The 20,214-nt window shown below is 38.0% G+C and overlaps 1 protein-coding gene across 2 annotated transcripts in view; it reads left to right on the forward strand.

Moving 5' to 3' along the window:
• The first annotated feature begins 11,404 nt into the window (after positions 1-11,404).
• The window catches only part of TRHR (thyrotropin releasing hormone receptor), a 39,926-nt gene continuing 31,116 nt past the window's right edge, over positions 11,405-20,214 (forward strand). The window contains exons 1-2 of one of the 2 annotated variants that reach the window (XM_055287069.2): positions 11,405-11,700; positions 12,247-13,120. In XM_055287069.2, the coding sequence (XP_055143044.1) occupies positions 12,332-13,120 (789 nt within the window). In that variant the 5' untranslated portion in view covers positions 11,405-11,700; positions 12,247-12,331. The remainder of the gene's footprint in view (positions 11,701-12,246; positions 13,121-20,214) is intronic. The other variant, XM_063642925.1, reaches the window with a different exon arrangement.

Here is a 20,214-nt window from a genome sequence, read left to right on the forward strand (position 1 = left end):
AAGAATGGAAGTACATGTCCAGGTTCATCCAGCTGATTTATGGGAGAGTGATGTTTTTATGGAGCCTCCAAGTGTTTCATTTCCATTACATTTACCACCCTGCCTCCCTGCTCTTCCTAGCATGGAGCCAATTGTTTCAAAAGTTGACGCTGGAACACTATACATTCTACTGAACTCTGGGTTGCCAAAAGCTAGCATTGCTTTTTGAAACACATTGTTAAAAACATGTGTCTAGAATGGGAGAAGACATTCCCATGGCTTGTTCTGTCCTGGAGAGGTGGTGAACACTCAATGTAATATAATCGAGACAAGTGAGGCAAGTTTAAAGTTGCTGCCTATGGCATCACCCTTGAAAGGCAGTGAATCAATCAGTAGAAAGTGTTTTGATCTTTGAAGTACAGTAACACTTTAGGTAAGCTAATTCAGCAGAATCTATTAGAAAAAGGCATAATATGGTAGACATTTTCTTTTCAACTACAATAGTATTCCATTATACATACTCAATAGATTCTAGGAGAAAACAGTTGTTTTGGCAGGGTTCAGCATTTCTTCAGTTATTAGGATGTTGTAGAAAAATAGGGAATGTTTATTTGCAAGGTCACTCTCATTACTAGGAAATATGGTAGTAGGGGCTAAGCTGGAACAAACCCACAGTTGCATAAATATGCCCTGCCCTTCCACACCTTCACTTTATTGCACACATTCCTTCCACAGCCTGAAAAAAAATCTCACTTTTCTTTCTACTTTCAAGATTCAAGTCAAGGACTGGCTCTTCCAGGAGCTTTTTTGATCTTCCAAACCAAGTTGGTGGCTGCTCATGTACAACTGAAGAACTCGCTGCATTTCTTCATATTTCTATCACTGAACTTACAAGGTTATATTGTGACTCATATTTTGTGTTTGCTTCTGTCTCCCATTAGACTATAAACTATTTGAGAACAAAGGACTCAATTTTATTTACCATTGCTCCCCATAATACTTAGAATATGCAGGTGCAGCCGGGCACAGTGGCTCACGCCTGTAATCCCAGCACTTTGGGAGGCCAAGGCGGGCAGATCACGAGGTCAGGAGATCAAGACCATCCTGGCTAACACGGTGAAACCCCATCTCTACCAAAAATATAAAAAATTAGCTGGATGTGGTGGCATGTGCCTGTGGTCCCAGCTACTAGGGAGGCTGAGGCAGGAGAATTGCTTAAACCTGGGAGGCAGAGGTTGCAGTGAGCCGAGATCACGCCACTGCACTCCAGCCTGGGCAACAGAGTGAGACTCCATCTCAAACAACAACAAAATAATACGTAGGTGCACGGTAAATGTTCATTATTTAAAATGATGTTTTGTGAATGATACTAATTTTTTTACGGCGGGCACATTCCAGCAGTTCACCAATCTCCTTCCTAAACGCATGCCCTTGAAGACTTTGATATTTTATTCTTTCACATACATTGACATTATTCTTTCATTCTTAAATGGACTAAATCATTTTGCTAAAATTCGGAAGTAGCCTGAATGCTGAAGCTGGCTGTGATTGCCCAGCAGGTTGAAGGTCTCCAAAAGTAGTGCACTTTGCTAGGGATGCTGGGGTGCTGAGAGTTGCACATGTGTTCTTCATCATAGTGGTTTTCAAGCTCTTTTGACCCAGATCCACAGTAAGATATACATATTACATTATAACCATGTAGTTCATAGCTTTAGAGCCAGGCTTCTGGGTTTGTGCCCTGGATCTAGAATTTACCAACTCTCTGTCCATGGGAAGTTGTTTAACCCCTTGGTTTACTCATTTGCAAGTTTGGGTTGGTAATAAGATCTATCTCTTAGGATTGTTATGAGTATTCACTGAGTTACTATACATAAAGTTCTGACAACAATGTTGGGCACTACCTCAGTGTCAATCATTATATTATTCCTTATTTGCATAAGTGAAACTAGAAGTTTATAAAATAATACTCATATTATCTGAAATCTGAAAAAAAAGCATTTGTCATAAAACTTTAAATTGATTTTACAACCCAACATTGAGTCTCAACCTTCAAGTTGAAAATAACAATGCTTATCAATTTCTTATCAAATTTCCAATTTGAAATTAATAATGCTTATCCTTCTCTCTTAGTATATTCATTTTGCTGGAGTTTCGTAAAAACTTGTTTTGCTATAGAATGGGCATAGAGACTATAAAATTTCAGTGAGAAAGAGACAATAAGAGTGGGTGCTTTCATCTCCCTGACTTATTTCAAGGATTTGATGAGCAAAAAAGGAGTTATGGAGTTGGGTGCGATGGCTCATGCCTGTAATTCCAGTACTTTGGGAGGTTTAGGTGGGGGGATCGCTTAAAGCCAATAGTTTGAAACTAGCCTGGGCTACATAGTGAGACCTTGTCTCTACACAAAGTAAAAAATTAGCTGGGCCTGGTGGCGCATGCCTGTAAGTCCAAGTTACTCAGGAAGCTGAGGTGGGAAGATCACTTGAGCCCAGGAGTTTAAGGCTGCAGTGAGCTATGATCACACCACTACATTCCAGCCTGGGCAACAGAGTGAGATCTTGTTTCAAAAAAAAAAAAAAAGTTACCCTATTCATTTCCTTCATCATTGAATAGATTTGAATTCTGTCTTTTCCCTGTCAGTTCTCTGCAATACAATGAGCATGTATCTTCCTGTAGATAGCCCTACCACTTCCTGAAACCATTTATGACGTGGGTACAACTTCAGAAGGCTATGCCTCAAAAACCAGAAGAATTAGAAAACAGTTATTTTCTTCTACTATAATTATAGTAACTGCTAACATTTACTCAGTACCTTCCTTGTGTGAGCTTAGTTCTAATAATTTTAATTCATATTATTCTACTTAATCCTAGAAAAAAATACACAACCCTATGAGATAGCTACTATTATTATTTACTTTACAATGGAAGAAATTGGGGTACAGAAAAGCTAAATGACTTACCAAAGTCCCACAGACAGCAGGAAGTGCTCTAGGACTGATTAATGACCAGTCAGCCTGAATCAGTGTACACACAACTATTCTATGGATTATATTTTAAGTCAATCACTTCGGGAAACCAATTCACTCATTTATACAACATTTTGTACTATACACAAACCACTTTATTTGTGTAGCAATGTGCTCTGTTACATGCTGGAGAACACACAAAATACATTAAGGAAAGTTTGCCCTAAACACAAAGAGTTACTTTCTGCTTTGAATTCTATATATGTAGTCCTTATGTAGATTTGTATGAAAACAAATTTGAGTTTTCTGAACTATAATTTCAAATGGCCCGGATAGCCTTTTGGGTGAAAAAACAATCTGATGTATAGAAGTGCAGAGTGACTCTTTGGGACACAGTAGAACAAATTAGTTAAGTGTATAGATTTTGGTGGCTTTTAATTCCTGCTCTGCTACTCATCAGCTATATAGTGTTGAAGAAATGCTTAAGTTTAATATCTCAATTTCCTTATCTGAAATATGGACAATAATAATTCCTTTGTGGTGTCATTATCAGACTTAAAAGTATAGTGCTGGCCGGACACGGTGGCTCATGCCTGTAACCAGCACTTTGAGAGACTGAGATGAGCAGATCACAAGGTCAGGAAATCGAGACCATCCTGGCTAACACAATGAAGCCCTGTCTCTACTAAAAATACAAAAAATTAGCCAGGCATGGTGGCACGGGCCTGTAATCCCAGCTACTTGGCAGGCTGAGGCAGGAGAATCGTTTGAACCCAGGAGACGGACGTTGCAGTGAGCCAAGATTGCACTGCTGCACTCCAGCCTGGGTGACAGAGCAAGACTCTGTCTCAAAAAAAAAAAAAAAAAAAAAGTATAATGCATATACAGTGCTTAATAAGTGCTCAATAATCAACAGCTGTTCTTGATCATAATCATTATTAGAGATAATATTAACCAAAAATAGAACAAAAAAAAAAGAGTTGACAAAGTATGCTAACATCTTAAAAAATCACAGTCTTTCTGTATTGCATCTTTACAAATGTTATCTTTTTAAATACAAGTATATTAGTAAAAGATAAGTTGAGATCTGTATCTTAAATCAAAATAGATGCCAGATGAATTAAAGAATTAAATTTTAAAATGAAATTGTTGAAATATTAGGAAATAAGATTTGAGGTCTGTAGTGATAGAAGATTAAAATTTTACACTATGTAATAGTAAAAAGCTCCATATTTAAAAAGACAATGATATAAAACCACAGATACATTTAATAGATAATTTAATGGATATATCTTTTATATAATGAGTTCAAATAAATAAGAAAAACACTAGCTTCAAAAGGTAAACATGTACAAATACGTCACATAAAAATATTTCTAAAGCATTAAGAAATGTGAAGATAAGTTGATTTCAATATTATTTTGTCTATTCAACAAAGATATATTTAAGAAGGGAACGTTTTGTGCAGGAAAGGATACAGCATATGAGGAAATAAATATAAGTAGCCACATGATAGATTCAAACCTAACCCCACTGATAACTACATTAAGTGAAAATGATTTAAACACTCTGATTAAAAGTCACATGTTATAAGATTGAGTGAAAAAGTAATATTCAACTATATGTGATTACAAGAAACCCATTTAGAGTAAATATACAGAAAGGTAAAAGGATAGAAAGGAATACAAATGAAGAAACTAATTATAAGTAAGCTAGAGTGACTATACAAATATCAGATAAATAAACTTTAAAAGAAGTTGTATTAGGGATAAAGAGGGACATTTCATAATAGTAAAGGGGACAATTAATCAAGGAGACATTGAATAACAGAGTTCCACAGGACATGGTTCAAGAAGTGACAGAAGTGAAAATAAGAAATAGGAAACTCCACAATTATCTTTGGATACCTCTGCATGATATCTCTGTAATTGATAAAACAGAAAAATCAATAGCAATATAGAATACTTAGCCCTACAATCCATCTTGAACTAATCGACATTACAGAATGCTCTACTCAACCAAAGCAGAACACATGGAGCATTCACAAAGATAGACTATATGATAGTCTATAAAATAAATCTTCATAAGTGGAAAAGGACTGACATCATGCAGAGTATATCTTTTGTCCACAATAGAATTAAAGTTGAAATCAATAACAAAACCCTATATGGAAAATCTGCAAACATATGAAAGTTAAACAGCACACTTCTAAAGACTATAAAAGGAAAACTGGAAAACATATTTAACTGAATGAAAATAAAAATACAACATATCAAAATTAATGGAACTTAAAGTAATATTGGGAGGGAAATGTATAGTGCTAAATGCTTACATTTTAAAAAGAGTTATAAATCAGTGATCTAAGCTTTCACCATAAGAAGCAAATTGGAGGGTGATCAGGGGAGGGAGAGGATCAGGAAAGATAACTATTGGGTACTAGGCTTAATAGCTGGGTGATGAAATAATCTGTACAACAAACCCCTGTTTACCTATGCAACAAACCTCCACTTGTACCCCTGAGCTTAAAAGTTAAAAAAAAAAATACTGTCCCTTTAAAATAATTATTTCTCATATATTTTCTACATGTATGCATAATAAACCATGTCTTCCTCATTTTATATTTGTGTGTTTTGTGAACCAAATATTTTATAATTATCTATTTTTTAAAAGGAGCAAATTGAAGCCAAAGAAGAAGAGAAATAATAATGATAATACAGAAAATAGTAAACAAACTAAAGGTTGATCATTTGTAAATGTCAATAAAATAAATAAACCTATAGCTAGACTTATCATGAAAATAAGGAGATTGCATGAATTGCCAATAGAAAGAATAAGAGTGAACATCACTATACACTGAGAAGATATTATAAAGAGGGAAATGTTCTGAAAATTTAATGCAAATAAACAACATTAGCTAAAGAGGATAAATTCATTGAAAGACAAAGTAATCAAAACTACTTAAGAAGACATAAATAACATGAATAGCTCCAAATAAAAATCACCTTTCTAATTAAAAAACATTTCAACAAAGAAAACTCCATGCTCATATGACTTCACTGATGAACTCTACCAGATATTTAAAGAGGAAATAATACTAATCCTATAAAAAATATTTCAAAATATATAGGAAGTGGGAAGACTTATCAACTTATTTTATCAGGTCAGTGTTGACTTGTTACAAAAAACAGACAAAGACATTATAAGAAAAGAGCTACCTGAAACTGGGTAATTTATAAAGAAAAGAAGTTTAACTGACTCACAGTTCCATATGGCTGGGGAGGCCTCAGGAAACTTACAATCATGGAGGAAGGTGAAGGGGAAGCATGCACCTTCTTCACAAGGTGGCAGGACAAAGAGAGTGAGAGGCAAAGTGCCACACTTTTAAGCCATCAGATCTCATGAGAACTCACTTACTATCATGAAAACAGCATGGGGTAAATCCATCCCCATGATCTAATCATCCCCCACCAGGTCCCTCCCCTAACCTATGGAATTACAATTTGACATGAGATTTGTGTGGAGACACAGAGCTAAACCATATTATTCTGTGCCTGGCCCCTCCCAAATCTCATGTCCTTCTCACATTGCAAAATACAACTATCCCCTCCCAACAGTCTCCAAAAGTCTTAACTCATTCCAACATTAAATCAAAAGTCCAAGTCCAAACTCTCGTCAGAGATAAGGCAAGCCCCTTCTGCCTATGAGCCTGTATAATCAAAAACAAGTTAGTTACTTCCAAGATACAATGGGGATACAGGCATTGGGTAAATGCTCTTGTTCCAAATGGGAGAAATTGGCCAAAACAAAGAGGCTACAGGCCCCGTGCAAGTGTAAAATCCAGAAGGACAGCCATTAAATCTTAAAGCTCCAAAATAATCTCCTTTGACTCCATGTCTCACATCCAGGGAATGCTGATGCAAGAGGTGGGTTCCCAAGGCCTTGGGCAGATCCACCCCTATGGCTCTACAGGGTACAGCCTCCGCAGCTGCCTTCATGGGCTGGCATTGAGTGTCTGTGGCTTTTCCAGGTGCACAGTGCAAGCTATCAGTGGATCTATCATTCCAGGGTCTGGAGGACGGTGGTCCTCTTCTAACAGCTCCACTAGGCAGTACCCCAGTGGGGACTCTGTATGGGGGCTCCAACCCCACATTTCACCTCTGCACTGCTCTAGTACAGGCTCTCCATGAAGGCTCTGCCCCTGCAGCAGACTTCTGCCTGGATATTCAGGCATTTCCACAGTCCTCTGAAATCTAGGTAGAGGTTTCCAAACCTCAGTTCTGGCCTTCTGCACACCTGCAGGCCCAACATCACATGGAAGCTGCCAAGACTTTACATACTGATTCCAGTGACCAAATCTTTGCCATGGTTTCTGTGTCTGAATCTTAACTCACTCAATACACTGCACCACATTCAGCACTTCTAAATCCAGAAACCTGAATAGTTATTTTTCACAGGAACCAGAGTCTTGTGCCAGTGTTCTCTGTTGCCAAATTTTCTACAGCTGTCACCTTTCTGAACGTTGGTGGTTACTTAAGACCCAGTTATTTCAGCTGCCCGGCCCTCCAGCAGCCTGGATTAGCCCACACCACCAATTTCCCATCTCCAGACACCAAATTTTATTGGCATAGCTTAGTGGTCCTCAAACATCATTGTACACACCAAAGCTTTGGCTTCACTTTATGACTAATTAGATAAGAATGTCTGAGAGAGGGACCCACGTTTCTGTAATTTTAAAAACTCTCCAGTTGATTCTGAAATTCAGCCAGGGATGAGAAGCCTGAGAATAGAATGAGGTAAGTGACGGCGCAAAGTGTAGGGAGCTCCAAAAAACTCAGCTATCAAGATAACATTTTACGATATTTTAAATGCAACCTTTAAAAATCAAAATCACTGGAAAATAATCCATAATAAACAAAATATCAAAAATGTAAATAAGGGATTAGCACTTGGAGTCTGAGGCAAAAGGCAAAATTCATAATACTGATCTTGCCTTTTAAAAAAAGAAATGTTCTCCCATTTTTGTACAGCTGTTTGCACATAGGGAGCATTTATTAGATATTATCTGAGTTTACAAATAGAAAACCTACCTTATGAAATCATCCTTTGAAAATATAATTTTGCAAAGAGCATGAAATTGATTGAAAGTTTATTGAGAAGATGAAAGTTGATTGATAGTACCATACTGAATAGGCAAATCTGGGGTGGTAAACTCAGAAATGTAGCCTCTCCAGAGTTGAAAGAACAAGTTTAGGGGTAGAAGGCTGCACGACCAAGGACAGTCTGAGTCAGTGCACAAGGGAGAGCGCCTTTATTAGAAAACCTGCCTGGTGGTCATCAGATGGTTGTCTCATCACCAGTTCAAATGCCTCATGGCCAAAGCTGAATCATAAAATCACTCCCCTGTCTCCCCAAATCCCTGGCCATTTTACACAGCTGACTCTTGTAATATTCCATTACTTCTAGTCAGAATGTCTTCACTTTCCCCACCTTTTAAAGGAAAGCTGTGCTTTTCTTCAAGGCTGTTCTCAGATGTTACGTTGCCTCAGAATCCCTCTCTGTGCCTCAGCTGACTGCCCTGAGCAGCCACAAATGCTTTCCCTTCATAGTCCAAACCCTGCGAATGCACAATTTTAGTGCATATCTCACTGTAACTGTTTACAAACCTGCTGCTCCCAATAGACCACAACCTACTTGGAGGTAAAAAAAACAAAATTTTATGTACTAGCTGCTTGACACACAGTAGGAGCTTAATAATTATGTGTTAAAATAACAGACACAGAAAAGAGACTCTGAATAATGGTCTTGCCTGTAAGTGTTGAAGAATGGCAATAAGAAAAGAATTGGAGTGGAGGTGGAATTGAGACAGCAGGTAGCAGTATATGGGTTCTCTCCTCTCATCTTGACAACTCAACTATAAGACTTGAAGTAAGCTGTTTTTAGGAGGCCTGAAGGCTAACTAAACTCCTTAGGGGAACAAGAGGGGAAGATGGGCTTTACGAAGACTTTTCGAGAGGAATTTTGGTCTGCAAGTGGTGGGGGTAGGGTGCAGTAAGGAGGAAACACCTTCATCTTAGAAAGCACTTTTCATTCTGAAAAGCAGGAGGCTAGACAAGAGACAAGCTTTTCAGAGCAATCTCTGTCCTCTTGGCCAGGGAGAAAGGCATAAGGGATATCCATTGTCCAGCCTCCTAAACCAGGTGGAGGAGAAAACTAGAACTCAGACAAAATTCCTGCTCGGGATAAAAGAATGTGCATTTGGCTGGTGCCCTCCCCTGTCTCTCTCAGGAACTTGGGTTTGATGCAGGGGTCAGAACTCAAATGGTGGCAGAAGGCAGGTATGCATGACTGAGAGATGCTGGGGGTAGTGTGGAGTGAGGAACAGGATGCACGTCCTGCACCAGGGACCCCTACAAACTCCTGATCACAACACCCACTCAGCCACAAATGATTATTTCTGTGAAGAAATGCAAGCCCCTGGTTGCCAGACCTTTCACGTGTTTATGATAACAATCCCTAAAATTTAATATTCATTTTCTCAATTTTGAAAGGTAAAAAATAATAAATTGTGTTAAATCCCTTGGGCTTACCATGTATAGGCCAAACAATACATGTCTGAAGGCTGAACGTGGGCTCACAGGTCATTAATTTGTAACTACAAATAATTGGGAAGGAGAAATGGGTATTCAAGGATTCCTCAATGGTTCAATGGGTGAAAGTCATTCAATATCATCCAGAACTTCACTTTCACCTTCATCTCATTGTTACCCGGCCTTGAGCATGTTTTTGATATCCCTATTGTCCTGTCTACTCAAAATAGACTCTTCCATTGATCTCTTCTAGAGGTTTTGGTGTTTTTTGTTAGTTGTTGTTTTTGTTGTTTGGGTTTTTGTTTTTTATTTTTTTGAGACAGAGTTTTGCTCTTGTCGCCCAGGCTGGAGTACAATGGTGTGATCTTGGCTTACTGCAACCTCTGCCTCCCGGGTTCGAGAGATTCTCCTGCCTCAGGCTCCCGAGTAGTTATGATTTACAGGCGTGTGCCACCACGCCCGGCTAATTTTTGTATTTTTAGCAGAGACGGAGTTTTGCCACGTTGGCCAGGCTGGTCTCAAACTCCTGACCTCTGGTGATCTGCCCACCTTGGCCTCCCAAAGTGCTGGTGGGATCACAAGCATGAGCCACTGCGCCCAGCCTAGAGGTCTATTCTCAATCCACCAGTTACCTTACAGGAAATTTAGCTAAGGGTATTTTTCACTGTCAGTTAACAAAAGTGGAGAAGCATCAGCATTTGATGTATCTAGTTGGCATCTTGAGAAAAGATACATGTTTTCTGAGCTTCCATTTAAAAAATACAGATTTAAGACCAGGCATAGTGCCTCACACCTGTAATCCCAGCACTTTGGAAGGCTAAGGTGGGTGGGTCACTTGAGCCCAGAAGTTCAAGACCAGCCTGTGCAAAACAACAAAACCCCATCTCTACAAAAAAATACAAAACTTAGCTGAGCGTGGTGGTGTGCACCTGTGGTCTCTGCTACACAGGAGGCTGAGGTGGGAGGATCATTTGATCCCAGGAGGTTGAGGCTGCAGTGAGTTGTGATCATGCCACTGTGCTCCAGTCTGGGTGACAGAGTGAGATCCTGTCTCAAAGTTAAAAAAAAAAAAACTATAGATTTGCCCACTGGCTACTTTAGAGAAATAATAATGCTGAAGTGTAATTTTCTTCAAAAGACGTGTCTATAAATTTTCATTTCAGAGGCTTGGTAACAGAATGGCACTAGTATAGATTTTTACTAGATGATTTTTCCACCTAAACTGAGACAAAACATTGCTGGGTGGTTCATGTGATTGGAAATCCAGAGGACAGGTGAAGGGGAAAAGCACCCAGGGCCGATAGAGAGATTCTATAAAGTGGTCCAGAAATAAGAGTTGAAAAACTTAACAGACCCTACGCAGTTTAAATTGATGTTCTGATCTCAAAGAGGCCTTTTAAAAATAATTGTTATAAGCATCAGAGGATTGCAGCTGAAATGGTTTGAAATCAACTTTAACTAATTTTCCATTCACAAAATATGAGAGGAGGAAGCCAATTGTACTGATTCACTTGAGAAACAGTACAAGGGTTTTCATAATAGAGAAAGGTTGATTTCAGCTCAGACAGATATTTCAAGCTTCAAGGGCCGTGTCTAGACTGAGAAGGATTTGCTAGCCCCAAAGTCCTATCAAGCAAGGACTGTAAATGTATTTCAGAGCAGCTCAGGTACTAGAGTTTCTGCAGAACTTAGACGATCAGCAACGACAAAGCCAGCTGCTTCTAGACCCCTGGCTTGTGATTCAGCTTTCCAAATTAAAGACTGTCTCATCAGCACATTTAGTAGTAAATCCTCCAAGAGCAGAAGACTCTGAATCAGTGAGGACTGACTGGCATCTGTGAGTGTGTGTGAATGTATGTGTGTGTGTGTATGTGTGTCTCTGTGAGAGAGCAAGCGAGCGTGTATGTTCTCATTAGGCGACGATCTATGATTTGACAGCCTCACTGCTGCTGCTCCTGCTGCTGCTTCTGCTTCTGCTGCGGCTCTGTGGTTTGTCATTAGTTGGAAAGGGCTGTGGAGGGTTTGGAGAAACTGCAGTTTTAAAGACTGAGCATTGCTAAGTGGTCTTCCTCTCAAATAGAGTAGACAAGATTTTCTGCAAGATTAGAAACTTGGAACTATTACCACTTCATCTACCCAGAAAATCAGGCAGCGCTACAGAGGATAAGGTAAGAGAAGAAATTGTCCTCTCTTGAATCTGTGGGGCAGGGGGCATGGGGAAATGTCATCTTTCAAAGGCTTGCTATTTTATACCAAAGACATCTCACACTCTGAGAGCAAAAGAGGCAACAGCTAAATTTGTAACAAGCTTGATTATTGAGCTTCTTGGCTTTTTCCTCTGGGATCTTTTTCTTCTTTATTATACTTTTGCCAGGCATCTAAGAGGTGTATTCGTATTTATTTTTCAGTTAGTAGATATTGTTTAGTTTTTTTCAATTGGGCACTGTTTCAAAACAAGGAGTTTTTACTGTTTCTCTTTCCTTAAGCATTTTTCTCCATTAAGAGGGAACTGGCCCCTCTTAATGTGAGCTGGTCAAAATAGTTACTCCATTCTACACCAAAGATGCAATAAAAGAAGTTTTAAGAAGTACACATGAGCCCTATTCCCATAGAAAAATGGGAAGTGAAAGGAGTGGAAGTGAGGGTTATTTGTGATTGGGACTTGATCAGAAATTGTAACATTGTTAATGAATATGTACTATGACCCTTCACAGGGGGACGGAACTGCTGCAATAAAGGTGAGCGCTGGAAAGATGTTTTGAGAAGTCAGTGTTCCCGAGAAACTTTAAGCCACTAAAGATGGAAAACGAGACAGTCAATGAACTGAACCAAACACAGCTTCAGCCACGAGCAGTGGTGGCCTTAGAATACCAGGTGGTCACCATCTTACTTGTGCTTATTATTTGTGGCCTGGGCATTGTAGGCAACATCATGGTAGTCCTGGTTGTCATGAGAACCAAGCACATGAGGACCCCCACAAACTGCTACCTGGTGAGCCTGGCAGTAGCTGATCTCATGGTCTTGGTGGCCGCAGGCCTCCCCAACATAACAGACAGTATCTACGGTTCCTGGGTCTATGGCTATGTTGGATGCCTCTGCATTACTTACCTCCAGTATTTGGGAATTAATGCATCCTCTTGTTCAATAACAGCCTTTACCATTGAGAGGTACATAGCAATCTGTCACCCCATCAAAGCCCAGTTTCTCTGCACGTTTTCCAGAGCCAAAAAGATTATCATCTTTGTCTGGGCTTTCACATCTCTTTACTGTATGCTCTGGTTCTTCTTGCTGGATCTCAATATTAGCACCTACAAAGATGCTATTGTGATATCCTGTGGCTACAAGATCTCCAGGAATTACTACTCACCTATTTACCTAATGGACTTTGGTGTCTTTTACGTTGTGCCAATGATCCTGGCTACCGTCCTCTATGGATTCATAGCTAGAATCCTTTTCTTAAATCCCATTCCTTCAGATCCTAAAGAAAACTCTAAGACATGGAAAAATGACTCAACCCATCAGAACACAAATTTGAATGTAAATACCTCTAATAGATGTTTCAACAGCACAGTATCTTCAAGGAAGCAGGTAAGCAAAACTGAAACTCCAAGTCAATAGAGGAAATATGGGATAGAGTTCCCTGGAGATGGGAACAACTTTGCCCTGTTTAGCTGATGGCGAAACCAAAATACAATCATGCAAATGTTTCACAGTGTAAGCTTCTGCCTAACATATTAAATCCATCTCTAAAGCAACTGAAGATCGAAAAATAGATAGGGAAAATTTGATAGCACATCTGCAGGTATCAGTTCAGGTGCTATTAAGATACAAAGAAATATAAACAGAAACTCTAGAAATTCACCTTTAATATGTTTGTGCCTCTCTGGAAATGTTATCAGACTATTTGGACAATTTCTGGCTTCTGTAGTAAAGAATTCTATTGCATGATAAATAATTATCTTTAAAAATTCTATTGCACAACAAATATTTGACAAGACAGTTTGAAAATAGGTTAGTTTTAAAAAATGAAACTTTCTTTGCCATTCTATAGTTACTCACAATGGAGACATATACCTGAGAAAGGTTCCTGGACTTATTTTTGGTAGTCTTAGTGGGGAAAGATTCTATCACCCTCTCCTCCAGCTCCCTACACAGTGTCCCAGCATGCAGAAGCTGAAAATGCACTTTGCTCAGGAAATGTTCTAATAAAATAGACAACATCAAGCTCAATTTTTCATAAAGAATGACTGAAATTTTTTTTAAAAATCGGTTTTTTCCTAAGCATACCTAAAAATTCTTTTATACTTTCAGGTCACCTGAATGCCCATATAATTAGTTGAATAGTGGTTTTACTAGTGAACCAAGTGCAAAACTTTATTTCAGTATTTTTGAAATGATACAAGAATAAAATACTTTTATATCATTTACACATTTATCTATATTTATACAATTGTTCTAAGTTACTTACAAACTTAGCTTTAAGTTTCTTTTCCTTCTTTGTTAAACATAATGAACAGATGATATCTATTCTCATAGCTGAAAAAGAAAGCTAAACTTGAAATCAACATGCTGATACTTTTAAATGGGTTGAATTTTCTCATATTTCTTGAAAAGAATATAGTTCTTTCTGTGTACATAGCTAGAAACTGAGTGTACTTTGTAAAAAAAGTATACCTATGAATCATTCACACGGTTACTTCATAAACTCTAGCTGATATATGCATTGTAACTGGACACAACGAAATAAACCGCTAAAAATTTTAAGTGTTTTAGACATGAATAATGAGCCATAATTAAAGGAAACATATACTGCATTTTAAATGGTGCTATAATACTTGGTTTATATAATACTTATTATTAAAGATAACTAGATGACAGAAGAAAGACCTAAACAACTATTGTCAGCTCTTAGATTTCTTTTGTCTTGGATCTAGCAGTGAGATACCTAATATAAGGCTTATTTGGCCATTTATTACCCAAAACTTGACTAATGGAAATCTAGAGAGATCTATTGACTATCTTCCAAGACAAACGTTAACAAATGTAATAAGAAATTAAAGAATATGTACATCTCAATTAGACACCAGACATGGGTTAATGTCTGCAACAAGGAAGGTCAGGGAGTAAATTCATTCATTAGACTCCAATTTGCATTCCTGTTATAAATTTTTAAAACTTGTTTGTCTTGTCTAATGTCCTTTGTTTCCATTACAGTTATTAGTGCCCATCAGCATTAATATGCTTTAATTTGCTAATTATGTTACATGTTCACAGTCTTATTTCAAAGCTGTTACCGGTAAGCTGTCTTTACAGAGGCTATATGATAGAAGAAAAAGCCAAAGACTTGGCTCCAAACAACCTTGGGCTTAAATGCCAGGATTCCATTCAAACTCTATAAACTTGGATAAGTAGAACTCTGTGAGCCTTAGTTTTGTCATCTGTTAAATGAGATAAATAGCAATATCCAAGATCAGTGTGAGGATCCATGAAAGATGCCTAAAGTGGAGTGGTGATTAATGCCTGAGTGTTAACTAGCCTCCTTCTTAATTTTTAAAAATATATTGGCAACTGTGAGGGAACTACAGGTTTTTCCTTAAAAAATACACATTCACTGCTTTAACAAAGATTACTTGTTGAACAAATGTGTATATGACATGGTAACTTCTTTAAGGAGTTTTTTTAAACAATTAGAGCATTTGGAAACACATTCTGAGCATTTGGGATTGTCACATTAACACCACTGTCAGCCTCCAAGAATAAGGAATGAAGTTCCCTTGTTGCAAATACCAATAACACCCTAATTGAGAAACATGGAGTGACATATAAGCCAATAGGAGTGTATTTAAGTAATGTGTCTTGTAATTCAACCCTGATTATAGATGGGATGGGAGTTCAGAGAAAAGAAGGAAAATTACCGGGCTACAGGTATCAGAGAAGTCTTCATGGAAGAGGTGGCATTTGAGATGGCTCTGGAAGGATGAAGATAATTTGAAAAGTAAAAGTCAAGAAGGACAGTATTCCATGCATAAAGGACAAGACATAGTGGCTGGGATGAGAATGGCATGGGTTTGGAGAGGGGCCAAGAAGGGGCACACAGAGTGGGACTTATGGGATGGAGCGACTTAGTTGTCTGAAATGAATGATGCATTTGTGGGAGTGGTAAAAATTAAGACTAGATTGATGTGTGAAAATGAAAGAAGAGAAAGAGAGAGACAGAGAAGGCTGTGGAGGATCCAGACAATCAGGCAAAGAAAGGAATTTGAACTTAATGCAGAGGCAACAAAGAATGTGAGTGATGAGCAGGGAGCAGCAATGATGAAATGGTGTTCAGGGATGAGAAATCTGACAGCTGTGAGGGAGGCAGATTTGAAGAGAGAGAGATTGGTGGAAGAAAGACCACTTTGGAAGTTGTTAGTAGTGATACAGGCATGAGTCAGTAAGATCCTTTATCAGGAGAATTTAAAGAGTATACCAGAAAGATGTTTCAAAGAAAGAAAGGGTGTGATGTGAACATATTAGACATAAAGGATGAAGAAAGGACAATTCAATATGGCCCCAGGATTCTGAGTCCGGAAAAATGTGGTGCCCCGATCGGTGGGAATGAGAACAGTGAAGGGGAGCCAGTTTTGTACAAAATTAGTGACCTGCTTTTTTCTTCTTCCAAAATAGTTATTTTCTTAAATCTTTGAAAGGTTCAAACCTCCACCTTCTATAGCCAAAGGACTTTAATTTTAATATTTTCTCTGTGTTTTTTTCTTTTAGGAAAGTTTAATTTACAGTTTAATAAATACTCTTCTGGGTCAGGTCTTTCTAACCAAGTTCTTAAATTCAAATATGCATAGCCTAAAAGAGCCACATTTAAAAAGGAAGCAAAAGAGCATTTACATATAAGGGACAAATGTGAGCTTTTTCCTTGCTTATTTGTTTTTAACTTTCATTCTCTATGCAGAAAATCCAGGCCAAAATCTTTGTTCTCTTTTATTCAGGGATTCAATTATATTTTAGGAAAACATCTAAATGTTGGGTAAATTCAGTAATTTACCCAAACTTATGGCTTGGAATTGTGTAAACCAAAAGGATTATCTCACTGACTAAATATATTGCTTTTATAGTTGGTTGTTTTAATATAAAGAAGGCATTGTTTAAATTATCATATTTGTCTCATTTCAGCTCTATCTACACAATGCCTCAAGAGTCCCTCAGTTCAGTCAATTCAGGGGTTCAACATTATGTAGATACAATATCTCTATCATTGACTGTGTATTTCTATGTAATTGATTGGATTTTTGGTATTTTGAAAGCACAGAAACACCTGAACATCTTATTAAAATGTAATATCAATAAATACATTCAATTCAAATATGTACTTTCTACAGGATGCAGAAATATGCAGAATATTTTATAGACTTATAAAACAGGCTACCAGTTTTATTTTCAATGGAGTTGCTTCAATATTTTTCTTAATTCTTACACAATAACTAGTAGAGAAACCATGTAACATAGTCTTAATAGAAGCTCTAAGAGTAATGGCAGAATTTTTACTATGGAATTCACTTGACTCATCAAGCCTTAAAAATATCAGTCTTTGTTTCCATGAAACTATTAAACATCTAGAAGAAATATTGGTAGCCCAAGAAACAGAATCAACTTTCCTTTTTATTTATTATTTATTTATTTATTTTTATTTTATTTATTTATTTTTGAGATAGAGTCTCCCTCTGTAGCCCAGGCTGGAATGCAGTGGCAGTATCTCAGCTCACTGCAACCTCCACCCCCAGGATTCTAGAGATTCTTCTGCCTCAGCCCCCCGAGTAGCTGGGATTACAGGTGTGTGCCAACACACCTGGCTAATTTTTTTCTATTTTTAGTAGAGACAGGGTTTCACCATGTTGGCCAGACTGGTCTTGAACTCCTGACCTCAGGTGATACGCCAGTCTCGGCCTTTCAAAGTGCTGGGATTACAGGCTTGAGCCACCGCGCCTGGCACAACTTTCCTTTTTAAAGTAATGCACGCCTTTTGCTGTTATTGGTGATAATGACAATGATGCTATAAAAGCAATCATGTGTATTACGGAAAATATAGAAAACTAGGAATAGGCAAAAGCCATCTCTTACCTCCTGACCCCACCTCTCAAAGACCAAAATCATCATCATTTTGTTATATTGCTTTTCTTATGTTTTCACTGGATCTTTTTTTAACACAATTATAGTCAAATGTATATGTAGTTTTGGCTTCCTAGTTTTCCACATAAAATTTTGGAAATAATATTCTCAAAGAGAAAGCACAAGGCAAAGCAAAAGAAAATGATCAGGATTAAGTTTGTTCCTCTGAGCCTCAGTTTTCTCATCAATAAAATAGGAAAAACAATGACCTCATAGTGCTGTTGCTGAAGTCATATGAGATATATCAGACAAAATTCAGATTTGCTTTCCTCCCACCTGTCCAGCCACCTACTCTTCCCACTCTCTTATGTGTCTCAGTGATCCCCACCTTGCTGGGCACCCTCCTGACCCTCTTTAAGCACTCCTCAGTCATACAATGCTCATGGAAAATGAAGACACTCAGACAAAGAACTGGCTTCCATGTGTCTTCCCTCTTCTCCCCTGCCTCACTCCAACTCCTACTTCTAGTGCTATTTACTTTTTTTTTTTTTTGAGGCAGAGTCTCACCCTGTCACCAGGCTGGAGTGCAGTGGCGTGATCTCAGCTCACTGCAACCTCCACCTCCTGGGTTCAAGCAATTCTCCTGCCTCAGCCTCCCGAGTAGCTGGGATTACAGGCACGCACCACCATGGCCAGCTAATTTTTGTATTTTTAGGAGAGACGGGGTTTCACCACGTTGGCCAGGATAATCTCGATCTCCTGACCTCATGATCCGCCCGCCTTGGCCTCCCAAAGTGCTAGGATTACAGGCATGAGCCACCATGCCCGGCCTATTTACTTTTTAAAGAATACATGTTTTGGGTTATGAATGAATGTTTAATTAAATTGGGGGAAGATATTGAACAATAATGACCTACTGCAAAATCTTACTTAACGTTGACCCAGCTCTAGCTTTAGAACTTTTGCTTTCCCTCCAACTCATTTAAAAAAAAAAAAAAACTAACAAGATAGTTACTGACCAGCCTTCACCTGTCTAGAACTTGGGGTATTAGTTTGCATTTTGAAGAATTCATGAGAGGCTACGTAAAACCTGTAAGACGCATAGGAAAGGAGGCACAATGTTGGAATGTCAGGCAGTAGGGCTGGCATTCGGGACCATAAAATCTCATAATTGTAAACGTAAGCAGCTGCCAGCTCCACCTACATCTAAGAGAACCTTTACTCAACAGACTCATTCTTCTCCGCAGGTAGCTTAATCAATGATTAAGCTCACACGGCAAATTAATGATATTAAACTCTTCAACATTAGGCCTAAATTAGAGGTTTCCCAAGAGTACTGAGGCTACAGGCTTATCTTTCATTTTCTTTTTTTTTTTTTTCATTTTTCAAATTTTTTTGAGATGGAGGCCTTGCTCTGTCATGCAGGCTGGTGTGCAGTGGTGCAATCATAGGTCACTGCAACCTCTACTTCCTGAGTTCAAGAAATCATCCTGCTACAGTCTCCCAAGTAGCTGGGACTACAGGTGCACACTGCTGCGCCCAGCTCATCTTTCATTTTTAATTGTGTTATTTATTCCAATGTCTGGTTTCAACTATATACTTAATAGTGTAAATATTTCTAAGTTCAGGAGAAAAATGTGTAATTTTTGTGACAGCTCACAGCTAAGTGTGCCATTTTATTTTTATTAAAGAATAGTTTTCTATTTTCTGATTCACATCCTGTATAAGATTTTGTACATATCCTATAAATTGACTAATAATCTCCTAAAGTTGTGTGTTTTGTGCGCTTTTAGATAAGTACACATTGTTTATTCCTAATTTTATATTTGCATAAAAGCTGCAAATATAAAATTAGGAATAAACAATGTGTATTTATGAATAATTGAGCCGTAATTTCACTAGCAGAAAAAAATAAATTATTCTATATGCCTACAAAAAAGAAAGACCTATGCTCCTATAGAATTCAATCTGATCACACAAGAAACATCATAAAATCAGCTAAACTTGAAGATGACAAACTACTTTATACTTCTTTACATAGCCTCTCATTAATTCTTCAACATGCACACAGATACTCCAAGTTCCAGACAGATGAAGTCTGGTTGGTAAGTATGTTCTTAGTCTCCTTTAGGTTTTTTTTTTTTTTTTTTTTTAATGAGTTGGAGGAAATAGCAAAAGTTACAATGCTAGAGCTGGGTCAGTGTTAATCAAAATTTTGCAGTAGGTCCTTCTTATTCAATATGTTCCCTAATTTAATTAAACATTCATTCACATCCAGAAAGCCCCTAGCACTATCCTAGGTATAGAGGCTACAGGAATAAATAAAGACAAACTCTGTCTTCAAGGAGCTTAATATGGGCCATGTACACAAATAATTCTGAGCATACCACTACATTCTATGAGAGAGAACATGGCATCAATGACAGGAGAAGGAAAATGGCGGAAGGCTTTTGGAGTACATGGTATTTGAACTGGACCTATAAAGGTGGGATGAATGTCTACAAGCAGCAATAAAGTCAGAGAGAAAAGAAGGAAAGTTCAACAGAAAGGGCGAAGTAGATGGGAAAAGACTGGGCACG

Source organism: Symphalangus syndactylus, chromosome 7 (genome assembly GCF_028878055.3).
Source record: "Symphalangus syndactylus isolate Jambi chromosome 7, NHGRI_mSymSyn1-v2.1_pri, whole genome shotgun sequence".
Lineage (NCBI taxonomy): Eukaryota > Metazoa > Chordata > Mammalia > Primates > Hylobatidae > Symphalangus > Symphalangus syndactylus.